The sequence below is a fragment of the Telopea speciosissima genome, chromosome 10, assembly GCF_018873765.1.
Source record: "Telopea speciosissima isolate NSW1024214 ecotype Mountain lineage chromosome 10, Tspe_v1, whole genome shotgun sequence".
NCBI lineage: Eukaryota > Viridiplantae > Streptophyta > Magnoliopsida > Proteales > Proteaceae > Telopea > Telopea speciosissima.
In genome coordinates this window covers 1,675,599-1,698,249 of record NC_057925.1, presented here as the reverse complement: position 1 = coordinate 1,698,249, position 22,651 = coordinate 1,675,599, and the positions used below count along the sequence as shown (strand labels likewise).

Here is a 22,651-nt window from a genome sequence, read left to right as displayed (position 1 = left end):
AGTTTTTGGACCAGATTTGATATTATGGTAGTTAGTGGGTGTGCTTTAAAATATAGGCAAACGTCAAGGGGTGACACTGATAATTTTTCATGATATTATCAATCATAGAGAAAAATGAAAAATGACCTCCCTACCCTTGTCAGAACACATCACCGGGGTGAGGTCTACCCCTTCTATCAGAGGAACTTGGAGAAATAGAGCAGATAAGAATACGTCCAGCCACCCACGCGGGGAGATCCAACTTGGAAGTAAAGTCATTATTTCCCAACGCTACCTCGGATTTGGGTTTTTTTCTGGTTGCGGGTCGAAGCAAAGTGGGTCAATTTGGGGAGAAAAATAGAGGATTGTGAAGAGCCGTTGGATCGTTACGATCCACGTGTCGCATCCCAGGTAGCGTTGGGCAAGAGTTGGGGAGATGTTAGAGATGGAAAAGGAGCCGAATCCCTAAACCTCAGGTTCTCTCCCCTTCGCCATAAGAACCGAAGCTAGGGGTTTCAAATCCTCCTCCAGAGTTTGTGAATTGGTGAAGCGGCTGCCTCATCTCTCTCTCGCGACAGAGTTCAGGTAAATTGCAGATCTCCTATTTACGCTTCTGATTTTGTCTTTCCAATGAAAGCTCTTTGTTTTCCTTAAGTTTCTTGGCTTCTTTAAATTTGGATTATCACGAAGCCGGGTAACAATCTTCTAATCGCAAGATCTATGATGCAAATCACATAATTCTGTTATTGTCTTCTTCGTTTAATTTGGTGGATAATACGTAAATCTTAATAAAATTAGAGGAGACCTAAAACCAATTGATAATGGTTTGACATGGTTTAACTGATAGTAAAGACAAAACAGATCCATGGTTTCCCTATCCCGGAAACGATGGCTTCTCTTGTAGGCCTGCGGTACTTTGTTTTTCTGAATTTCTAGGGCAACATACCTACTATAACAGTATTACAGATGTGTCCGTCAGATCTGTTTCATATTTTTGGGGAATATTGGCACTTCTGAAAGGCACCCTCGATCTGTTCTGGTGTTCGGATTTCTTCAATTTCCCAAATTCTGGGTTTGTAATTTCAGATTCCTCTTATATCATTGCTGAGTTCTATATCTTCATTGGAATTAGTTATATTGTAGTGTTTTTTCTTCCCCATTCTCTTACTATCCCTCTCCAGATTTGGAGACTTATCAAAGGAGGTTGGTCTATATTTCTGTTACCTGTCAGTTATGATTAGAATCTGCTTATCATTGGCTGGCACTGGCATTTGTTCTTCAGGATTGCTTTTATATATATATATATATATATATATGATTATTGGGTATATCTGATACCTTTCATCTATTATCCGGATATCCAGAAGGAAAAAGTATGGTATGAAACAAAGGGCAGAGAGAGCCCTTCTTGTTTCCTCCCTTTCTAACTTCTCTTTCTTTCTTTGTTTTTTTTTTTTTTTTTCAAGCAAAGAACTTTAGTCCGTGAGCTTAATTGTTTTTAGAATGGATAATGTTTGAACTATGTTAACATTTTCCTTTTTAATGTTTTCTTTTCTTCCACAACTAATTGATCTATAAATCTCTCTCTCAGTATTTAGTTCACCTTCTCTTATAGTCGATCTTAGCAGCATCTGTAAAGATTTTCCTGTGCCCTTACCTATGTGAAGAATCTAACAGAAGCATTACCCCGAGGCATGAGGGTGAAAACACTTGGAAATATGGTCAATTAGGGCCAGAGTCAACCCAACCCGGCCCAATCAGGATCAATCAGGGCCTGGTAGGGCTATGGCAAACCTTTTCTGAGTCAGACTGGGTTGAGGGTATGTTATGCCCGGGCAGGGTCGGCTGGGCTTGGGTTTAGGTCAAGGCCCCTAGGGTTGGGCAAGGGTTTAGGGCCAGCCCATTGACACCCCTAATCATCCAAACATTCTATCTACTGTAGTCCCATTATTTGATTAACTCTGCTCAAACCTACGCCAAGAAAGTGGTGGGTGTTTCCTGAAACAAACGTAGACAGTAGATTTTGGGTAATACTGTTCTGCACTTCAGTTGCTTTTCTCATTCGTAGTTTTCCAACATTTGCAGTCTCTTAGAGAATGGCAATTGTGTGATGTACAGGATTTAGATAATGTGGTGGGTGACTAGCTTATCTTTTTGTCAAAGGTGTTACCGTCTCTCTCTAGATAGAATCTGTCAATCATTTTTTTTCTCGGGAACTACTTGACAGAACAACTTTCTAATTTCCTACTACTCTGTATGCAAGACAATTTAGCTTGCTGTACGCGCTTGAGCTGCTTGATGATGTTCTGCAAATTGTTAAAAGTGTTGCTATACTTTTGTTACAATCCTTTTTCTACTCTTTTTCACTTCTTTTGGCTCTTAACCATACAGGATGGATAGTCAGGTGAAGCTTGCAACTGTGGTGAAGGTGATGGGTCGAACAGGGTCCAGAGGTCAGGTTACCCAGGTGAGAGTCAAGTTTGTGGATGACTCAACTCGTATCATTATGAGGAACGTGAAGGGACCTGTCAGGGAAGGAGATATGCTTACCCTGCTCGAGTCTGAAAGGGAAGCTAGGAGGTTGCGTTGAGTGCTGGTTATTTTGTGATCTGTTTTTAGAGTGCCTAATTATTGGCTAGGACTCAGTTTTTTATGTGGTTATGGGAAATAGTTTACGCTCTATAATCTTCTGAGCATCAGTTTTGAACTTTGTAAGTGGATGGATGAGTCCAACAGTAGTAGTATTTTGATGGTGACACTGTTATTCAGGTAATGCTATTATCTGCTTAGGCCTTGGCTCCGTCTCTCATTTATTACTCTATATTTGGGTTATAATGTAGGGAGAAAGAACGCCTACCTGGTTAGGGACCTGGCTTTCCTCCAGCCATGGTGGGAGAGCTGGATCTATATTTGGGTTATTATGTAGGGAGAGAAAGAATGCCTACCTGGTTAGGGACCTGGCTTTCCTCCAGCCATGGTGGGAGAGCTGGAAGATCCAGCTCCCCCAAAACCCGGGGTGGGGGTTTGTTTTGTTTTGGTTTGGTCATTTCATAGGGTGGGATGCCTGTTAAATGACTCAAACACCAGCTGTGCTGGATTCTCCTGCTGGAGAGCCCAAATTCACCTGGTGAAATTCTTTGATGGAACCATTAATAACTGTCAATGCTGTAGATTCTAAAAATCTCCAACTCAGTGGACTAAATTTAACAAATCTGAAAAGTCCATTATTTGAAAGATTCAGTAAAAACAAGAGTAACAAAAAAGTTGGCTAATTCTGTAACTGGAACGGAATCTTATGAGCCTAGCTTCTTTGATGAAGGTTCACTAGGCTTCCATACTGCAGAAACTGCAGTTTTACTCGGCATAGCCGGAGTAATGAGCGCTTCACTAATGGTCAACCCAAAGTATTTGTTACCCCAAAACTTCATCTACAGCCGAACAGATTACATGACTTCTTGCTTATAGCTGTGATTGAATTAGATTGTCAGTAAAATGGCATCAATTTGGTCGAAAGTTCTTATCATCTCCTAACTAACCAACTGGAATCCTACCACCCAAAAAAAAAAAAAAAAAAAAAATCCATATTCCTATTCCGATACCTGCCTGATCCAGTATCAATGGAAACAGTTCTAATTAGCGGTAAATCTGTCTAATTTTTTTTAAATCCTAATTAAAGGCAAAACCATCCGATTTGACCGATTTGTATCAGTAACGATATCGGTCGGGGCCAGTAATCTTGATATCGATTTTTAAAACCATGGTCATATACTTCTTGATGGTCCCTTGCATTAAGAGTCATATGTGCCCATTGTGATAAGCTTGTCAGGATGACCCAAATATATGTCTATTTTCTTTTTGGGAAGTAGTTCCCTGTCCGGGAGTGTGGCCTACGCCAGCACTCTCATGTGTCTATCTCTCTCCTCTTCAAAATAAGGGGACAAATGTGTCTTTTCATATGGAGAGGAGAGATAGACTCATGGGAGTGCTGGCATAGGCCACACTCCCGGACAGAGAACTTTCTCCCTTTCTTTTTTTTCTTCTATATTAATGTCTCCTTATTGAGGACAATCTTTTTTTCAGTGACTACCAAGTTTGGGCATCTAAAAAATGGGTAGGGGATTGCTACGCTGCCTATACCAAGATTCCAAGGGAATGTAAGGTACCGTTTGATAGCCTTACGTTTCGAATTTTTATCTTCTCCTGTTACAACACAATGCTGTAACACATCGTGCGGCTGTAGAGGCCATGTGCACCATATGGGGCCCGCTGTGCCACATGACCTCTGCAACGCCGCACGATGCAGTATAGCACTATGCTGTAACAGGAGAGAATAACAATTCTTACGTTTCTGGTGTTTATGTGTTATTTGTGTTCCCAGCACACAAAAACATCCAAAAAACTATTTGATAAGTTTCATGTGTTTTTGGTACCATAAATCAAAATTTATGGTCATTTGTGTGAAGTCTAACAGATTTGTTCCATTTTTTGTACCAATTGAAAAAGTGTTGCTCGATAAAAAAAAAGGAAAACACCCATCTCTTGAGGGTGTTACAGTTTGGGATTTGGACTCTTTATTCGAACCAGAGAAGTAGTACATGAAAATGGTGGAAGAGATGAGGCGGGAGTTCCACTTTGAATGGGAGTCTATCTGTCCGCCTGCAATGGAGGTTCAAACCTGTAGCGGTGGGAGTTCCCCGAAACCAGGTATGTTTTCTTCTTCCTTTTGTTTCGATTCTTTGGTTCTCTTCTCTACTCAATTTTTTTTTTGTTTGCTGCTTTTGTTTCTTTGTTCTCGCTATCTCTCTTCCTTTTTTGTTTTTTTGTTTTTTTTTTTTTCTGGGTTCTGCCGGAACCAAGAAGGGGTCTTAGGTTGGGGTTTTGGTAGGGAATCGAAAGAGATGGGATTGGGGTTGTCGGTGGGAATACCAGGGGTGGGATGGGTCACTGGACTCGACGGAAAGATGGGCTTGGGTTTTAGTGGAGTCTAAGGACTGGGAAAGGGGTAGAGTTTCAACGGAAAATGGGAGAGAGACGGTTGCTACGGGAGGGGAGTAGAAACGAATTTTTTTTGGGGTAAATTACACGTCACCCTCTGGTTTTCAAACGAAACTCAAATCACCTCCTGTTTTAGACCCCAATATGACAAATTAGTCCCTACCATTAGTTTTATGCTGTTAAGTGATGATGTCAGCCAGTTAAATAAATTTAAATTCTTAAACTACCCTTGAACAATGTTGATTTATGATTTTACCCTATTATAAATTTATTTCTAATGTTTTAGTACAAGGGTAAAATAGTCCTTTCATACCAATAACTAAGACTAACACCGTTACTGTAGAGGGGGACAAATGAGTATTTTCAAAAACCAGGGGGTGATTTGAGTTTCATTTGAAAAGCAAGGGTGACGTGTAATTTACCCCTTTTTTTTTTTTTCATTGCTGATATCGGTAGAACAATGGCGGTGATAGAGAATAGGGAAAGGGAAAGAGGTTGCTACTGGTGTTGTTCGGTCACAACTGCAAAAAAAAGAAATTAAGAAAGAAAATGAGAAAGAAGAACATAATGGAGAAAAGATCACCTAGGTTTATGCACCATTTTGCAACCAAAAACACCAAAAAACATTTTTGTGAGGAATGAAACAGAAACAAGCGTAAGGTTATCAAACGGTACCTAAGAGGATTCTCACAACCAATGTGTGGGATCATTTTCTCTCAAATAAATTAGGCTACCATATATGTGTATTTCAATATACTCTATGGGAGATAGTTCTTTGAGCTGGCAGCTTGGAGACTGCATCAATTAGGGACAGACACGATGGCTTGTTAACAGGGGTAAGGGAGAGAGAGAGGTTGATGGTGTAGCCTCCACCGTTAGTTTAGAGAATCTTTTCCCATATTTTATAGTAAACCATTTTGGTTACACAGTTAACAGTTTATTCTACACATAAGCTTACCAAATCTATTTATCTATTAATTACCAAACAATTTATATTTCTGACCTATAAATTATTATCAAAATGATTTATCAAAAATAATATAGAATAGAAATAAGAGTAATACTTATTTGAGAGTATCAAGTATCAACTCTTCAAATAATTAGCTTTTTGTTTCCATTTGGGAGTATTTTAAATCATACATGATAGAAAAGAATGTGGTCTTAACCACTCCAAAAATCTGTATTGATTGAGATTTATACTAACAACCAACGCCTTCTGTTTTATTTTATGTTGTAGAAGCATCAATGCATATGAGTACTAAACAATGATTCGTTATTCTTTCAAATGTTTACCGAAAAAAAATATTCTTCCACATGGCTTAATCTTTCTGTTTAAGATAGGACACTTCTAGATTAACCACTAATATACCCAATCCACTTCTTGATTAGTCAAATTGGTTTAATTGGATTCCACAACTTGAGGAGAATCTGACCCCTCGCTCTGTCTCTCTCTCTAAAGGGTGGCAATTGGACCTGGTGAGGCTGGTATTCCTGGAAATAAATTCTCTCCAGTAACCTAATCTTCCAGTGAGCTGCAATGAGGGCTCGACACATGGAAGGCGTGACACCCAACGGTGCCGAGCTCGAGAAGAAAGAAAAGAAAAGAAAAACTAGGCCAATCGAGCTCAACACCGTTGGATGTCACACCTCCCACGTATCAAGCTCTCAGGGCTTTACTGCACCTCACTGACAGACGAAGGCGCTAGAGAGGATTTATTTCCAAGAATACCAGCCTTACTAGGTCCAACTACCTCCTTTTAGAGAGAGAGACAGAGAGAGAGAGAGAGATGTCAGATATTGAAAAAAAAACCTTATCTAACTAAGGGGCTCATGTTCTCTGTGCCACAGCGCAGGCCGCACCCAGACACATGGGCCTACCACTCAGGGGGCAGAGTGGTCATTACGCCCACCCTCATGTGTCTGGGCGCAGCCTGCGCCCCCGGCACAGAGAACATTCTCCCCTAACTAATTTATTTCATTAAAGATCAATCATATTAAGCCTATGTTTGGAAGACAAGAAAAGAAAAGAAATATTGAAAATAAAGAACAAAAGCATAAGGCTAAAGTTTGTATGCACGCCCTTGTGTAGTCAGATAGCATAAATGCCCATCCAAAATGACAATAACACCCCCACCCTCTACATGATGGAATCAATGGAAGAATCACCCGTGCATAAATATTTGTTTCAAAACATAATAAGGCAAAAATCATGGCCTCATGATCACATTAAGGATGAGTTAAAAGTGTCTTTCTCTTTTTTTTCTTTAAAAAAATAATTTTTCGCTTCATTTACAAATATAGCCTCAAGGGCTCAGGAATAAAATTTGATGACAAGGAACAAGTAGGGATGTAAACGGATCGGATTCGACTCGGATAGTGCTATATCCACATCCGTAGCTGATTAGTTTCGGACAGATTCAGATACTAAACTGATACAGATCGAATATTTTATCCGTTTACTTGTAAATATAACTTTTCGGATAGTTATAACCTATCTGTATCCGCATTAGTTTAGCTTTCGAACGGATTCAGATAAAACTAATCGAATACAAACATGAATATGAAAATTGGAATTCGATTAATCATTTACACCCCTAGGAACAAGTGACCAACAGTCAACATATCCATCGACTAGAGATATATGGAAGGTTGTCTGCTTATCTTTTGCTTAACTCATCAGCCAGCCAGCGCGGTCGTGCCATCCTCTACCATGCGACGTGCTCAACAACTAAAACTTGGACAAGTACTTACACGCTTAGCATTAACTAATTATAATGTTTTTGGTGGAGATGGAGTAGTGCTATAGAGGGAGAAACAGTCTCAATCGCCTCCACTACGTGTTGTCCTCAACTTCTGTCTCTTTCTTGAGAGAGTGTGTGAGAGAGAGATTTTGAAGCTTTCCTTTCCTTCCAAGTTGGGAGTTCAAGTTGCACACTTTGTCATATGTCGTTGTGCACTTATGTGCCTTTGAACTTTTCTTTCTAGGCTTAGCTTTCTTTTTAATTCAATTCTACCCTAAACCAAAGAAAAGGATTAAGTTTTCCTTCACCTATTGATGATTTATTAGAGTTTGTGAATTGCAAATATCATCTTTTAACTCCCATCCCTTTATAAGGTCGAAACTCGAAAATACCCTTTCTCAATCTAACTAGAAGGTGAGATCTTATGGATAAAGAGATTCTCTCTTCACCATGGATGAAAAGAAACTAGGTCTTAAAGAAATTGTTAAAAAGGATGCATTGTCTCGCTTATGTGGGCGAACAGGCCAATGAAAGTGCGTACAAAAGCATCAAGCAGGCTATCATTTATGCCTTCCCGGCACCTCTGTGTCTGGACGTGGGCGTTATACTCCCCCACAAGAAACAAATCTGCATTTATGCCTTTTATTTTACTTTTCAAATTGTAGAAAAATAAATTGATTAGTAGCAGTTGCTTCATTTTCTTTACCATATCAAAAAACCAAATCTGCATCATCCATTGACATAGCCATTTAAGCATCCGATGTGAAGGCTGCTTTATTTAAAGGAATCTTATCTGATCACATCTTCTCATAGATCTGAAAACCCTTTAATGAGTGCATATTTTAACAACTTCATTGACCTGGATTTCATCATCTTCTTGTTTCCTACTTTTGTGACTTTGTCTCTTTCACTTAATTAAATCATCTTATGCTTCTTGAAGTTATACATGAATCCAACAATACAGGATTTGGCTTTTGTTGTTCCTTCTCAGGGTAACTATCATATGTTCCATTATTGAATTCTAACCTTGTGTCAGGATCTACGGGTCAAGGGACAGTCTCAGGTAGACAATTTCTATGGGGCGTAGGCCTCCCAAAAGGTAACGAAGGCGTGCAAAGTTTTCCTCGGATCGGACGGAAATTGGCTCTCGAGTGTGATAATGGATGAATAATGTTTTGTTAGGGGCAAATATTATCTTTCACCCATATTGAAAGAGGAATCCTCTCACCATTACAATCGATCCATCTGAATGAACTAAGATGTTTTCGACCTTGTACAATAAGTCAATCATGGGAGGAAGTTTGTGACTCTCCTTAACGGCTAGCTTTTGAGGATGAGTTTTACCCAAGTCCCTAACAATGACGTGGTAATCCAATCACACAGTCAAATCACAAGTGATGAGGGAATTTCGTAGTTTTTCATTCTGGAGAAGAGTTTTTTGACTAGGAGCATGGTCCCTGCACCAGTACGGGGGCCAACGGGAGTACACACGAAACCATCAATAGAGGTGAAATTTTGGCCTTTCACGGGGGTGCACGAAAAGCACCAATAGAGGCGAGACTTCCACCTTTCACGGGGGCAAAAGGGAAAAGATTCTCTAAGCCACCAAGGGAGGGTACACTAGCACCTTTTCCCTCTATCTCTATTCTCTTCATATGAAATGACCTTGTTGCCTTCCTATGTATGAAACCATTTCATTGCCCTTAATTGGTGCTCTCCTCTATGTTGGTTGCTCTCACTGAAAACCATCTCACTTTAGGAAAAGTCTCTTGAGTAAGCTCCTAGAACACCAAAGATTTTAACCTTAGAATGGCCTATCAAAAATCGATCCTTGTTGATTCAAATCTAGATCCTTGTTGATTTCGATCAATTTTTAATCGATCCCTAAAACCCTAGAATCGATCACTCTAGAACGTTGAGAATTGGGATTGTCACAACTCACAAGACCTTTTTTCAATTAGAGGAATTGGAGGAATTGCAGCAGGCAGCGAATTGGATGGGATAACTATTCGATGAAACTCTTTTTCAAATTTTTAAATCATTATTGGTGTGACGTGAGAAAATTCCTATCTCGGCAGCGTATAAAACGTGTGGGAGATTATCCTCAACATAAATCCGTAAGCCCCAAAAATAACTAAAATGTTTTAAGATGCAGTGAATATACGTCGATTTCGCGAGGCATTCCCTGTCCTGATTCTGAATCGCTGTCCTCTTCGAAAACCTCCTCAGTTCGTCAAATCCTCAACTTTGGGAACCGCAGCTCTCTCTCTCTCTCTCTCCTCTTCTGAGATCTGAAACCTCTGAAAGCGATAGCGGAACTCCACAATTCTAATGGTCCAATCCAATGAAAAAAACGAAATCGAGTCTCGAAATGCAGAAGCGCGAAAAGCCCAACCTTTTTAAATCTTTTCTTCTTCTTCTTCCCTCAAATGGTATAATCCTCATTACCCAAGAGCCCTTGTCACGTGACCTCTCTTCTTTCCTCTCAATATATACATAAAGAGATTCTAACAACAGAGAACCCCTCTGCAAGCGATGTTGATGTTGTTGTTGTCACAGAGCAACAGAACAACAATAATACAGGTACGTCTCTCATGGCGTCTCTCACACCAGGGGTGCTTTTGAAGCTACTCCAGCACGCCAGCGATAGAAACTCCAAGGTCACCGGTGAGCATCGGTCCGCTCTCTTGCAGGTGCTCGAGATAATCCCAGCCCTTGCCGCCGGCGATGATCCCTGGCAGAGCACGGGTTTCTTCCTGAAGGTCTCTGATTCCTTGCATTCAGCTTACGTTTCTATCTCCGATGAAGACTTAGATTTGATCTTCAGCGACAAGATCCAGCTGGGTCAGTTTCTTTATGTCTCTCGCCTTGACCCGGGCTCCCCTGTTCCTGTGCTTCGTGGTATCAAACCTGTCCCCAAGAGACGGCCTTACGTTGGTAACCCTACGGATTTGGTATCCATCAACTGTTTATCAATTCGACCCAATGTTGATTTCTCGGCGAAAGTAAGGAATTCCCCCAAGAAAGATGGATGGAAGAAGACGAAGGTGAAGAGGTCGTCAGAACTTGAAGACAACTCCAGGTCGAGACTAGGAGATTCGTTGGGGAGTAATGCCAGGGTGGAGGACCTGGAGTTGAGTAGACCGAGCTTGGATTCGATGCGTAGGGGATGGGACAAGAGCCCTGGGTCCAAGAGTGCGAACGGCATACGTTCCCCGTCGAGTCTTAAACCCAAAGACATCACCGGTTTCTCGGATACTGCTTCTGTGAGTAACATTTCTGTTCCTAATCTCTGCCCCTTTCTTCCTACATATTCGTTCTTATTCGGATCAATTTGGTGGTTGCATTGGTATTTTTTCCTTTTTTATTCCCCCCTCCCCCTGTTTTTCGATTTCCGTTTATGTCTTTGATTCTTTGCTTTGATCCTTCTCCTTTCCTGTATTTTCTATTTCTCGTATTTGTTTTTTTGTTTTGCGGAGGGGAGGGGGTTTGGGATTTGAAATTTTGTTCTTCTTGTGCAAGTTCTGTTCGTAGTTTCCTACCAGCTATCATCAAATGAGAAACTTTACAATACTGAAACTAAAAATTTGTAATAAGAACAATTTGTTCCTGGAAATTTAAAGACCAATAAAGTATCGAATAACACTTTTAGATTCTTCCCAGATTGCTGCTTAAATCGAATTAGTGTCTGCTTTATCACACCTTATGAAAAGATCTTGTAGGTGGACAGGGGAATTGTTGTTCTGCTGGAATTTTTGGCTCTTTCAAGTTATTTGAGGCACTTCCAAAGATAATAACTGTTGCGAAAAGAAAAGGCAGCAACTCTTCTTATGAGCTAATTTATTTTGTTTGCCTAGAGTTGGTGATAAATTTTTGACTTTGACCTGCAGGTTCTTTCTGATAAGGCTTCTTCAAGTAGCAAATCAGTTCTGAAGCATCGTAGTTTGAATAGCTCACCACCATCAAATGAATATAATGGCTTGTCATTGAAAATACCAAATGGACCATTAAGAAGAGACATCAAGTCTAAGGATGGAAATAGTCCATCCCGTCTTGTTAAGATTCCTGTTAGCTCCAAAAGTTTGTCAGATCAAGACATTTTTTGGGGGTCACTGCCATCTAGTATGCATGCTCTTGGAAAGGTATGCAATAGAACATGTTTATATGAAGTTTCAGTGCATGTCATCACCAACCTCTAAAATTTCTTGTAATTGGTGATGTTTCTAGGATACGTTGCGTTGTAGAAATGCTGCATTTGTTGCTGCAGTGGATGCATTACAAGAAGCCTCGGCTGCAGAATGTATCATCCGATGCATGAGGTATTGTCTCTTTATTTTATTTTATTTCTTCTTTGTCAACCCCATTATTTATTTTTCAAATGATTTGGTATCTGTTTGAAGAGAAGCTTCATGGATCTGCTTCATCATTCTGCCTAGTAATAGGGGTATTTGGAGTTTCAATTGGACCATTAATCCTTGATTGAAGTTGCACTAGTGTTACCTTGAGAGTCAAACACAAGTTCGGTTTGAGACACACTATATGGTCATAATTGCTGATGGTACTCAAAAAATTCATTTATTGTTCATTCATCATTGATGGTTTATTAATTTTTTTGGTGTGTATGTGGAGGCTTGGTCTTACTGAGTGATTACTAAAATGCTAATAAGAATCAAAATGCAATTATCTTAGAACATCTAGAAATTAAACTATATCTGTTTTTCAAAATTTAAAATAATCAGCTTTGACTCGAAGATGGAAACATGATTCACTCATTGTAGTGGTTTGTTTTACTCAAGTGACAAGTTTTCCAATATGTGTTTTTCGGTTATCCACACACACACACACTCCCTCTCTCTTCCCCTCATATTATTTATCATGGTACGCCCTTCTTCTTCTTCTTCTTCTTCATTGTTCTTGTTGCTTGTTTTGAAATCTAGGAGGAAAAGTGCATTGGATATGTGCATTCATACCATAGGATGTTACTCACTGTACTTTGAAGGTTGCACTAATATATGACTCATTTCTCTTGTTAAGATAATAGTTTTTCTTTGGCTAAATATGAGTTAGAGAGTGATTTAGGGTTAGTACAAATGAATACAATTCTTTGATTTGTTCGATTAGTGGATTATTCACGACGGGCATTATAAATTGTGCATCATACATATATCTCAGGCATCTTTCCTTTCAGAATCAAATGTGCATGTCACACACACTCCCCCCCCCCCCCCCCAACCCCCTAAAAAAAATTTTGTTTTTTCTTGGATAATTCCAAGTGACTATAAAAGGAAATGGTGATTGCAATGCCCTAGCCTATTTTTTATGCTGCTTCATCTTGGAGGAAAGCCCTTGTCTTATATATGCATGTGTTTTCTGAAGTGGATAGTTATCATAATTGTTGTTGTTATTATTCTTTTGCTTATAAATTTATCATCCCCCCTCTTGCTCCCAGCATGTTTTCAAAACTGTGTGATCACGACCTGCAAGATTCTCCTGGATGCTTAGTTGAACGATTTCTAAACCTCCATCAGAACATTCAGCAAGCATCAGCAGTTGTTAATGGATTACTGGCAATGAAATCTCCAGAAGGGAAAATCAGTTCTAGTAGTGGACAGGTTGCATTACCAGAAGCTTGCAAAAACTCAACGACTGTTAAAGCTGTGGATGCTACATCATGGGTCCAGGCTGCTTTAGATACCGACCTTTCCAAATTCTCTCTGTTTGTCAAGCAGGATAGAAAAGAAACTCTGCGCAACGAGAAATGTTATTATATTGTCTTGGAAAATTCTAACTCAACCTCAACTAAAGATGTCAATCGTAAGGGCACTTCACCTCAGAACAAAGCAAGCCCCAAAATTTCGGGAAGCATGTCTGATCTGAGCACCAAGAAAGTTCCTTCTAAAAAGCGGCTTGTGGTTCCTGGAGCAAAGAGGACAAATACTGAGAAGGGGAAATGGTCACAAGGAAGTAGCTTGATGGAGACAGCATCTCTAGCAAAACAGCTGCTCTTGTTATCTGGTGGATGGTTCTTGAAATACTTGGAGGATTCATTGAGCGATGGTTTTGGATTAAAACGAGGGGAAGAAGATGATGGGATCGCAGTTCTCCTAGGGCAGCTTAAAAGGGTAAATCAGTGGTTGGAAGATGCAGTCGGTGATGACATCGAGGTTAATGAAAGAATAGAGAGCTTGAGAAAGAAACTGTATGGATTTCTATTAGAACATGTTGATGCTTGTGTGCTTCCTAGTAGACAGGGAATGTGCTGAAGGGAGGTCACTCAGGAGATGTTTTCCTTTGAAGTATCCATACATAAATGCTACTTGCAAATCTGGGTTTTTTTTGGCGATGAGGGTGGAGACTTGTCATTGGTGGGTTGAAGCTGTTCTTTAGCAGTGCATTATTTTTACTGTAAAATTTTCCTAATCATTACTAACCCAAAAGCTATATTCAGGGAAACTATTGAGTCCCTTTCTTGTATTCTCCTGACTATTATTAAAATGTACAGTTGAGAGCTAAACTAAGTTGTTTTCAATGAAAATTCATCTCTTAATGCTCTTTTAAAGTGTAAGAAAATAAAAACTAAGGGGCCAACCAGGCGGCCGACATCATTTGCCCAGAGGATTTGGAAATTTCACTTCAAACTTGAATTTGATTTGATTTGGAGAGTTCCTAATTGCAAATACAAGGAGGTCCAGGTATTATATGAATGAAGGCTAGAACTTGACCGGGAGTGCTGTATAAGGTGCCAAACTCTCCCACACCAAACCAATCACTGGCTGGCTCTGAATTTTTATCCTCTCCTGTTACAGCACGGTGCTGTAACGCATCGTGCGGCTGCTGCAGAGGCCATGTGCATCATGTGGGGCCCGTTGTGCCACATGGCCTCTACAGCGCCACACAATGCGCTACTGCACCGTGTTGTAACAGGAGAGGATAACGATTCGGCTGGCTCTCGGTTTTGGTAGGTCGGAAAGAGAATGTCAAAGTGGGGTCTTTATCACCTCCAGTTCCCCAATTCCTCTAAAAAGGGGGGTTAGAATGACCACTCTATCCCTGCCCAAACAATCTGTCCGAGTGGGGTCCAGCTCCCCCCCCCCGCCCCCCCATTAGAGGATTGGGAAACTGGACGAGATAATTTTCTGTCATTGTGGATTCCACAAGGTCATAATGTGAGAGGACGTGAGAAGGAATACCCCCACATAGATCTTTTTCCCATTTTATTAGTTTTGAATGAGATCATTTCGTGCGACATAAGCATCTTGGCTTTCAATACTTTTCTCTCCTCTTTTTTCATGCCAATAATTTTGTATAATTTTTCAGACAAAATTTTTCATCACCCATAATAAAGGAGGAATTTTAAGAACCTCAAAGGGCACACAAAATTTTTCAAAATTGAGAAGTGTTTTTGTAATTAAAAGATACCTCAGGGGAAGTACGTGAAAATTTTCCATAAAAATATAGGAAAAGAGTAGGCATGCATTTTCCTCTCTCCAGCTCTTTGGAAAAGTTCCCCTTGCCTTCCTGTGTCCCCTGTGATAGGTGTATGCTGCTATTTTACCGAATGCTATCGGCACACCCATACCCTCTCCCATAAAAAATATGAGTTGAGCTCGTCTCCAAGAAGCCCAGCTCGCCCAACGAGCATCCAACCATTGGGTTGTGCCACACATATCCCTAGATATGCACCGAGATGTGTGCAGCACAGCCCACCCTTAGATGCCCCCTGGGCACTGAGCTCCCTGGAGAGGAGCTGGATCCGAAAAATATATAAAGGTAGAAGAGTAAAGATTGAACATGCATGTTGCATAACAGGCTCCTTGTTAACATTAATGGTAGAAATCCAAAAGGGTACAGTACTAAACAGAAAAGTGCCGAGAGTGATTTCTGGCTAGCCAGGTCCATTCAAAACTGGTATAAAAAACCGGTCGAACCCGGTCCATTTGGACCCTTGGAAAGAGGTCTCTCATAAAACATTAAAACCCTAGAACGCAAGGTTTTCTTTGTTTCTGCTTCCTACTGGTGCTCTTCTCTTTCCCTTTAACCAGTCTTCATTTTGAGCTTCGGCTGCCTTCTTGAATTCTGTTCTTAGGGTTTTCTCTTGAATTGTTTTTTTATTTTATTGTAACGTTTCAAGACACAGAGCGTTTATATCTGAAACTCTGATTCCTCTCTAATAGAAAATCGAAAGAGATGTCGTCGAGACCCGAATTACAAGCGCCTCCCGAGATATTCTACAATGATGCTGAGGCTCGCAAGTATACCTCCTCTTCTCGTATAATGGAGATTCAGGTGATCTTTCTCATTATGTTTCTTCAAATTTTTTTTTTCAGTTCTTAGAAACGTGTGATAAATTGATGATTTTTTAACTCCTCTTTTTTTTTTAATATTAAAAGGCAAAACTTTCGGAGAGAGCATTAGAGCTGCTTGCTTTGCCTAATGATGGAGTGCCTAGACTTCTGCTTGATATAGGTAATTGATTACCTTCCTGTCTATTTGTCTTTTATTGTGTTTTGCAAAATTGAGGAATACGCTTATCCTATTTATTTGTTGGAAATGATTTTTAGACACTTTTTGTCATTGCACATAAGGCTTTTAATTGTTCAAACTTCACTGTGAAGCAAATAGAGTTTGTTGAGTCACAACTCAATATGCACTGTCTGATAATGGTAAAGCTACGGTTGAGTACTACAACCTTGTTAGGCTTGAGAAAATTAAGCTTTATGTAGGTTTAGACGCAATTTATGACCATATCAGTTTGATTGCTCAATTCCCTCCTCATTCTGCTGTTTAATTGGTTCCCTCCCCCCCCTCTTCCTGAAATTGGTGTTGGGCATCCACCATGGCTAGCCATGAACTCATGACTTAGTTTTTGGATTTTTTTTGTTGGGCAAATCATGATTGTTGACAGAAGAGTGGATGCAACTTACTGAGCTAATTTTGAATGTATTTTGTTTTTCTTTACGTTTTTAGGTTGTGGATCAGGACTGAGTGGGGAGACATTGTCTGAGAGTGGGCATCATTGGATTGGCTTAGATATTTCAGAGTCAATGCTTGGTACGTTATAATGTTAACTATTGGTTTATCTTAAAGTCAATTGTTTCCTTTAAGTGTATATTCGTTTTCTTGAGATTGCCTTTTCAAACTGTTTTCCAATTCCAGATGTTGCATTGGAGCGAGAAGTGGAAGGAGATCTTTTGCTTGGCGATATGGGTCAGGTACGTTTTCTGTTCGACAATTGTTTTAACATGTAACTGTTTTAAGTTTCTTTCATCCATTATTTTAGTTAGGTCGTACAACTAAAATTTGATATGGTGCATGCATTAGGCCATAATTACTCTATTACCAGGACTCTTCTAAACCAGTCAGAATTAATTTTCCATGCTTTTTACTATTTCTTTGATGTGGGCAAGGTGAATGAAAGCCTGCAGGTATGAGAACTTATACTATAAATATTAAAGCCCACGAAGAAATCAAGACACAGAAAAGGGTTCTGATTTCAATGTCAAATTAAAGACCAATAAAGAATCAACAGTGGATCCAAAGCAAATAGTGAAAGAAGGTTCATGACTATATATTCAGTAACTATGTTTGCAGACCAGAATTGCATGGATAAATTAAACTATAAGAGAAGAAAAAGGGAAGAGAAGAGATGAACGATAAAGAAACACAAATGACGGAAAATATTGAAGGAACGAATAAGAGTCAAACAGATCTAATATCTAGGCAGCAGCTTCAAAACCAAATAAAATTTATTTCAAGGATACAACGCTATTCATAAAGATCAAAATTTCTCGCTTTAGGACTCAATCTACTAAAAAACGGCCCATTTAAGTTATCTAAACATGAATTTAATAGAAAAAGTAATAAAAATATGAAAATCAACTCTTATAGCACTTAAACTCAATTACTTGCTGTGTGCTCAACCTTTTTGCTCAACACTCAAACAACTACTAGCATTACCAAACCTCTGAATTTTGGGTTTATAACAAGGCCAGTTTCAACAATATCCCAAAACTTAAGGATTAGTGTTTTTGAACCAGGGGCAACTCGGCTCTAATAGGATCAGTCCAAGCCTAAATAGGAGTTAAAAAGGTGAAAATAAATCTTAGGTCTTTCGACGTGGGCTGGGCCTTTTAATTGCATGGAATATTACTGTAATTGCATCATTGTAATCCTAAAATGTTGGGGTTAAGCTTATGGGATTAGAGTATAAGGTAAAAGGTGGTTTGATTATTGAGCAAGTTGAATAAGCTGCAAGTAATTGAGCTTAGGTCTTACTAGGAGTCGATTTTCATATTTTATTAGGTTATTCTATTAAGTTCCTGTCTAGGTAACTTTTAGGGGCAATTCTTTTGTAGGTTTAGGAGTGCTAAAGTGAGACAGTTTGGTCTTTGATAAAAGGGCTGTATCCCTACACGAACTTAGATTTTTTTTCTTCAATGGAATAGAGTTATTAGATTATGAGGTTGCTATTAACATATCAGGTCTGTATGAATGCTATTTGCTTCCTCTTTGTTTGGAGTCTATTGTTATCTCTTTTTCTTTTCATCTCTTCTCCTCACTTTCTCTTCAAGGTATTTTTCACAGTCCCATAACAGATACTTTTCCCTTATTCCCTTATATTTTTTAAACCCTTTTCAACTCTGTCCCATTCCCCACCACCTTTCCTTATAGTTTAGCCTTGTGAAATTTATAATCCTATGCTGTGCTACATCAAAGAACCTGCAGGCTGTGATCTTGGGGAATCACCTACACAGGCTCCACTGTGTCACTCTAACTCAACAATAAAACTTCTTATTCAAATTCTAAATTCTGAGCTGCTTCGAGCCATTACCACTTATTTATAGGCTTACCAGACCCCTAATTCATAATTCGAGCAGAGGAAAAGGGTTCTAGTCTAGACCCAAAATAGAAATCTTAATGGCACTAGGAGATTTGATTAGCGGCACTAGGAGATTTGATTAGTGGCACTTGCAAAACTGAATTAGACTTGAACTAAACACTAATCTCGTATATAAATATTGGGCTGTAATATTATTCCGTTACAACTTAAAGACCAAAATGCTTAGCCCAAGACCTGTATAACCTATTATGGACTTAAAATAAAGCCTAGTAAGGCTTAAGGATCTTAAATTGCGGCCTAACTCTACTGCTTAAGAAGCCTGGCCTGTTATTAGATGGCAAGTATTGACCACAAGGCCTTTTAGTGCTGCAAACTGATATGGCTGCCTGCAGTAATTGTTCCTTTTTTAACTTCATTTATAATGATCATCTGGAACTGTTGCAATTGTGCTTAGAAGACAATTTTCTGAAGCATCTACTGATAAATTATTAGGAGATGGATACAGCAGCGTGATTTATGCTTGAGTATGTTGCAGGGTTTAGGACTTCGACCTGGTGTTGTTGATGGTGCAATTAGTATCTCAGCTGTTCAGGTTCGTTCTCCACTTTATTTCCTTTAATTTGCAAGTCTAATGGACTTCATACTGGATGCATTAATGTTGATTTTACTTATCTGCCTTGCTCAAAAGACACTAAACTGTTTGTGTCACTGTGCATGACTTAATACTGGCTTGAAGTGAAATGTTCTCCTTCATTTGTAAACAGAAAGTAGCAATTAAAGAGTTTTAGTTATTTAAGTTTTTGCTCTTTTATTGTATTGATCCTGCTGCAATCGATCTCCCGCTGGTTTCCCTGCTTCGAGGTCGACTTTTGCATTAACAACCTCCTATTATAAATCAATGCCAATCTAAAAGTACCAAGTGTTTGCTTATGTCATTGGGAACTTAAGAGTTATGATGTAAAATAGTTGTTCCTAATAGTAGGTTATACAAGAAGACTTTCTTCCTTTATTATCTACTCCTCAAGTTTGATGTCCTTCTTGGTTTTCTTACAAGCAGTGGCTATGCAATGCAGATAAGAAGTCTCACAATCCAAAATTAAGATTGAAGTATGTCTCAACTGTTACACAAGTTATTTTTATCAAGATGTGTTACATTTCTGTGTTATTAAATTTGGTTTGACATCTCCACAGGGCTTTCTTTGGATCATTGTATAAATGCCTCTCAAGGGGAGCAAGAGCAGTATTACAAGTTTATCCTGAGAATGTTGCCCAACGAGAGTTGATCTTGGGTTTTGCAATGCGTGCTGGGTTTGCGGGTGGTGTGGTGGTTGACTTCCCCCACAGGTATGTTAGAGATTTGTTAGGCTGGTATTGAATTGATCTTTTGGCTTCATAACATGGAGTAGATTTTGAGTTTCTGAGGTTCTCGTAGTGTACTCTTGCCACTATATGAAAATATGCTTCATGTTGATTTTACTCCTATAATCCTAAGGACATTTAGTGAAAAAAAATCTTGTGCAGACCTTTTCTGTAGTTCACAAAGATGGCCAGAAAATGGCATGCCAATACATAATTTTTTTTGGTATATGATGGTTTGGAATATTGGCTTCTAGGTGGGACCAGTGGAATGATGGATCCCACCCCACTTTATGTGCCTATTTGTATCTGTAGATTGGAGAGTTTGGTGTTATCATCCCCTCATTTTCCTTTCCCTTAACGATGCCCGCCCCTCCAAAATATTCTATGTTTTTTGAGCTATTTTCCTAGCCTGAATGAAGTTGTCATTAGAAACCCTTTTTGATTGGCAACCATCTTGCGAGAGTCCTGTGCTGAAACTGCACGGAGTATTGAACTCAAAATGTTGGTATGTGTGACTGAACTTCCTGCAGCCATTTTATATGGTTAACTAACCTTTGGATAACTATTTTCAAAACAGTTCTAAGAGCAGAAAGGAATACCTTGTCCTTTCTTGTGGTCCACCTTCTGTAAGCACGGCTCTTCCCACCGGGAAAGGTGAAGATGGAGAGAGTTGCTCTGATGAAGATAGTGAAGATGAAGAAAATCAAACAGTAAGTTTTCATTGTGAAGTTTTCTCTACCTTTCGTGTTTTCTTATGCTTCTGAGTAATGTTTGTCTCCATGAGTTTAACATTTTTTTCAATGACAGTGCTTGCTATCTTATGAGAGTGATATACTATATCTGTTTGTCCTTTCAAACCAACTTAATTTGATTGATGGGTAACTGGAATCATCTGATCAAATATAGAATAGTACTTACTTTTTTGATGAATAACCAAAATTATATTAGAGGCGGAAGCCAAGCAAACATGGGGAGTAAAATTAAATATATAAAAAATATGGTAAGGTTCTTGTCAATTTCTCTGTATTTTGATTAACTGTGGATATGAATTCTTCCAGTAATGTTGTCCTTTTGATGTGCTAGTTTATTTTTTTTCGATAACAAAGGACTTCCCTTCAAAAGAAAGAGATTGAATGGACCTTTTAAAGTAGCAGCATCATGCATTCCATTTTTAAGCATCTTTAGAATGACATCTGGCTTCTTTGTGGAACTCAGGTCTGCATTTCAGAAAGGCATCGGCCAAGGAAAAAACTGAAACTAACAAAGAAAGTAAAGGGAAGACAATGGGTTTTGAACAAAAAGGACCAGAAGAGGAGAAAAGGGGATGCTGTTCCCCTCGATACCAAGTATACTGCTCGTAAACGAAAAGCTCGTTTCTAATCAGCTTCCTTCCAATTTCTGTCCTTTTCCATTTGGAGGTTCTGTTTTCTTTTTGTCTTGTACTTTATTTGGAAGTTTGCATTTATCACGAATGGTGAAAATTTTGTTTCTATTCGTAGAAAGTTATTTCTTTCTTCTGTGCATTTAAATTGCATGTAACAGGTCCAACCATTTTAATCTAATCTGAGCAATATAAAATTTGGCCAAAAGGTCGTAGCGCCCATTATAAAACAATGATGGCAGTGCTCCATCAATCTCAGTCATTGATTATCTGACAAAAAATTTGAGCCGTTTAATTTTTTAAAGCACAAACAAAATGGTGATTTATTCTTTACCCACCTAAATTGGGTTATTTCCAAATGCCCCCTATGTTATAACGGATTCCAGTTTTTGAACATTGATGGATCATTTTGTCCTTGATAAACTAAAGTGACAAAAATACCATTACCTGAAAAAAAAAAGAAAAAAAACAAAAAAAAAAACCCTGCAACTCCTTCCCTGAATTGTTTAAGATTTGAAAAAAGGGAAAAAAAATTGCAGGTTTTTCGGTTTAGCTCTCGGTGGTTTCTGTCGACTCCATTCTCACTGACTCTGGCCTCTCCTTAAGCCCCCTTTATTACCGTCGTCATCACCTTTGCCCTCGTCATCAGCTTCGTCGTCCTTCTCACCATCTTTTTCTTCTTCTTCTTCTACGTCTTCGCCTCTTCCCCCTGCGTTGCCTTCTCCGGTTTCGCCTTCGAAGTCACCAATCCACTGGGGGAAGGACGAGGTTCAGTTCTCCGTCTCTCCTCTCCATTTGCTATTTCGAGAACTTAATAATTACTGTTCTCTTCTAATCGATTCTTTCCCCTCCCCATCCTGGGCGTTAGCCCTAGTTATCCTTCTCTTTGACGTTGCTTCTATTGATATCTGCTTGCTCTTATTTTCCTTTTTTTTGTGCTAGGATTTCAATTTTAATTCTAGATAAGGGTTTCTTCTGATTGGATCTGTAAAATCTTAATATGATAATTGATGGTATCATATTTTGCAGCTCGCCTTGTGTTTCGTTTGTTACTTTCAAGGATTGATGGATGCTGTTGTATAAATGAATCAGTCAAGTTTCATCTCTTTTGAGTCTCTCATTGATCTTATATTTCTCTATCTTTATTTTTGTCTGAGTTTTCTAAAAATTCATGCTTTGACAAATTGGGGTTTGGATATGAAACTAGAGATTTTTGGATCTGCAGAGATTGGCCTTCCCTGGGTCACGTTTCTTAATCAGTGATGTTCTGAGACCATCCATGCTAGCCCGCTTGAGTGCCCAGCTGTGAAAGATGCGGATGGGGCTAGGGTTTTACGATCTGGGAGACGGTTGTGG

The 22,651-nt window shown here is 39.2% G+C and overlaps 3 protein-coding genes across 8 annotated transcripts in view; all 3 read left to right on the top strand.

Annotated features, from left to right (window-relative positions):
- Positions 1-22,651, top strand: part of LOC122642883 (40S ribosomal protein S28-like) — a 57,231-nt gene that overhangs the window by 22,009 nt on the left and 12,571 nt on the right. The window contains exons 1-4 of one of the 5 annotated variants that reach the window (XM_043836494.1): positions 517-564; positions 2,371-2,583; positions 10,550-10,559; positions 12,750-12,762. In XM_043836494.1, coding sequence (XP_043692429.1) covers positions 2,372-2,569 — 198 coding nt within the window. In that variant the 5' untranslated portion in view covers positions 517-564; position 2,371 and the 3' untranslated portion in view covers positions 2,570-2,583; positions 10,550-10,559; positions 12,750-12,762. Of the gene's footprint in view, positions 1-516; positions 593-2,367; positions 2,584-10,549; positions 10,560-12,749; positions 12,763-19,139; positions 19,150-20,235; positions 20,247-22,651 lie in introns of those variants that run through there. The other 4 variants (XM_043836498.1, XM_043836497.1, XM_043836495.1 and 1 more) reach the window with 4 other exon arrangements.
- On the top strand, positions 518-21,492 carry LOC122642877 (18S rRNA (guanine-N(7))-methyltransferase RID2). Of its 2 annotated transcripts, none has more exons than XM_043836482.1 (10): positions 518-564; positions 15,890-16,001; positions 16,106-16,181; positions 16,683-16,766; positions 16,872-16,927; positions 19,091-19,147; positions 19,613-19,662; positions 19,747-19,899; positions 20,492-20,624; positions 21,130-21,492. In XM_043836482.1, the coding sequence occupies exons 2-10, from the start codon at positions 15,903-15,905 to the stop codon at positions 21,292-21,294; spliced, it is 873 nt and encodes a 290-aa protein (XP_043692417.1). In that variant the 5' UTR covers positions 518-564; positions 15,890-15,902; the 3' UTR covers positions 21,295-21,492. The 2 variants fall into 2 exon arrangements, with proteins under 2 accessions (XP_043692417.1, XP_043692418.1); XM_043836483.1 differs by lacking the exon at positions 518-564 and adding an exon at positions 15,687-15,806 and having other exon boundaries at positions 15,882-16,001.
- On the top strand, positions 10,098-14,274 carry LOC122642886. The gene is made up of 4 exons (XM_043836500.1): positions 10,098-10,981; positions 11,606-11,857; positions 11,943-12,034; positions 13,165-14,274. The coding sequence occupies exons 1-4, from the start codon at positions 10,310-10,312 to the stop codon at positions 13,976-13,978; spliced, it is 1,830 nt and encodes a 609-aa protein (XP_043692435.1). The 5' UTR covers positions 10,098-10,309; the 3' UTR covers positions 13,979-14,274.

Bases quoted from the DNA above. Each gene is read 5' to 3' on its own strand.
- LOC122642886 (XM_043836500.1), top strand. From the start codon at position 10,310: ATGGCGTCTCTCACACCAGGGGTGCTTTTGAAGCTACTCCAGCACGCC. The intron at 10,982-11,605 runs GTGAGTAACATT...TTTGACCTGCAG, and splicing joins GTTTCTCGGATACTGCTTCT to GTTCTTTCTGATAAGGCTTC. The intron at 12,035-13,164 runs GTATTGTCTCTT...TCTTGCTCCCAG, and splicing joins TGTATCATCCGATGCATGAG to CATGTTTTCAAAACTGTGTG.
- LOC122642877 (XM_043836482.1), top strand. From the start codon at position 15,903: ATGTCGTCGAGACCCGAATTACAAGCGCCTCCCGAGATATTCTACAAT. The intron at 16,002-16,105 runs GTGATCTTTCTC...TAATATTAAAAG, and splicing joins CTCGTATAATGGAGATTCAG to GCAAAACTTTCGGAGAGAGC. The intron at 16,928-19,090 runs GTACGTTTTCTG...AGTATGTTGCAG, and splicing joins TGCTTGGCGATATGGGTCAG to GGTTTAGGACTTCGACCTGG.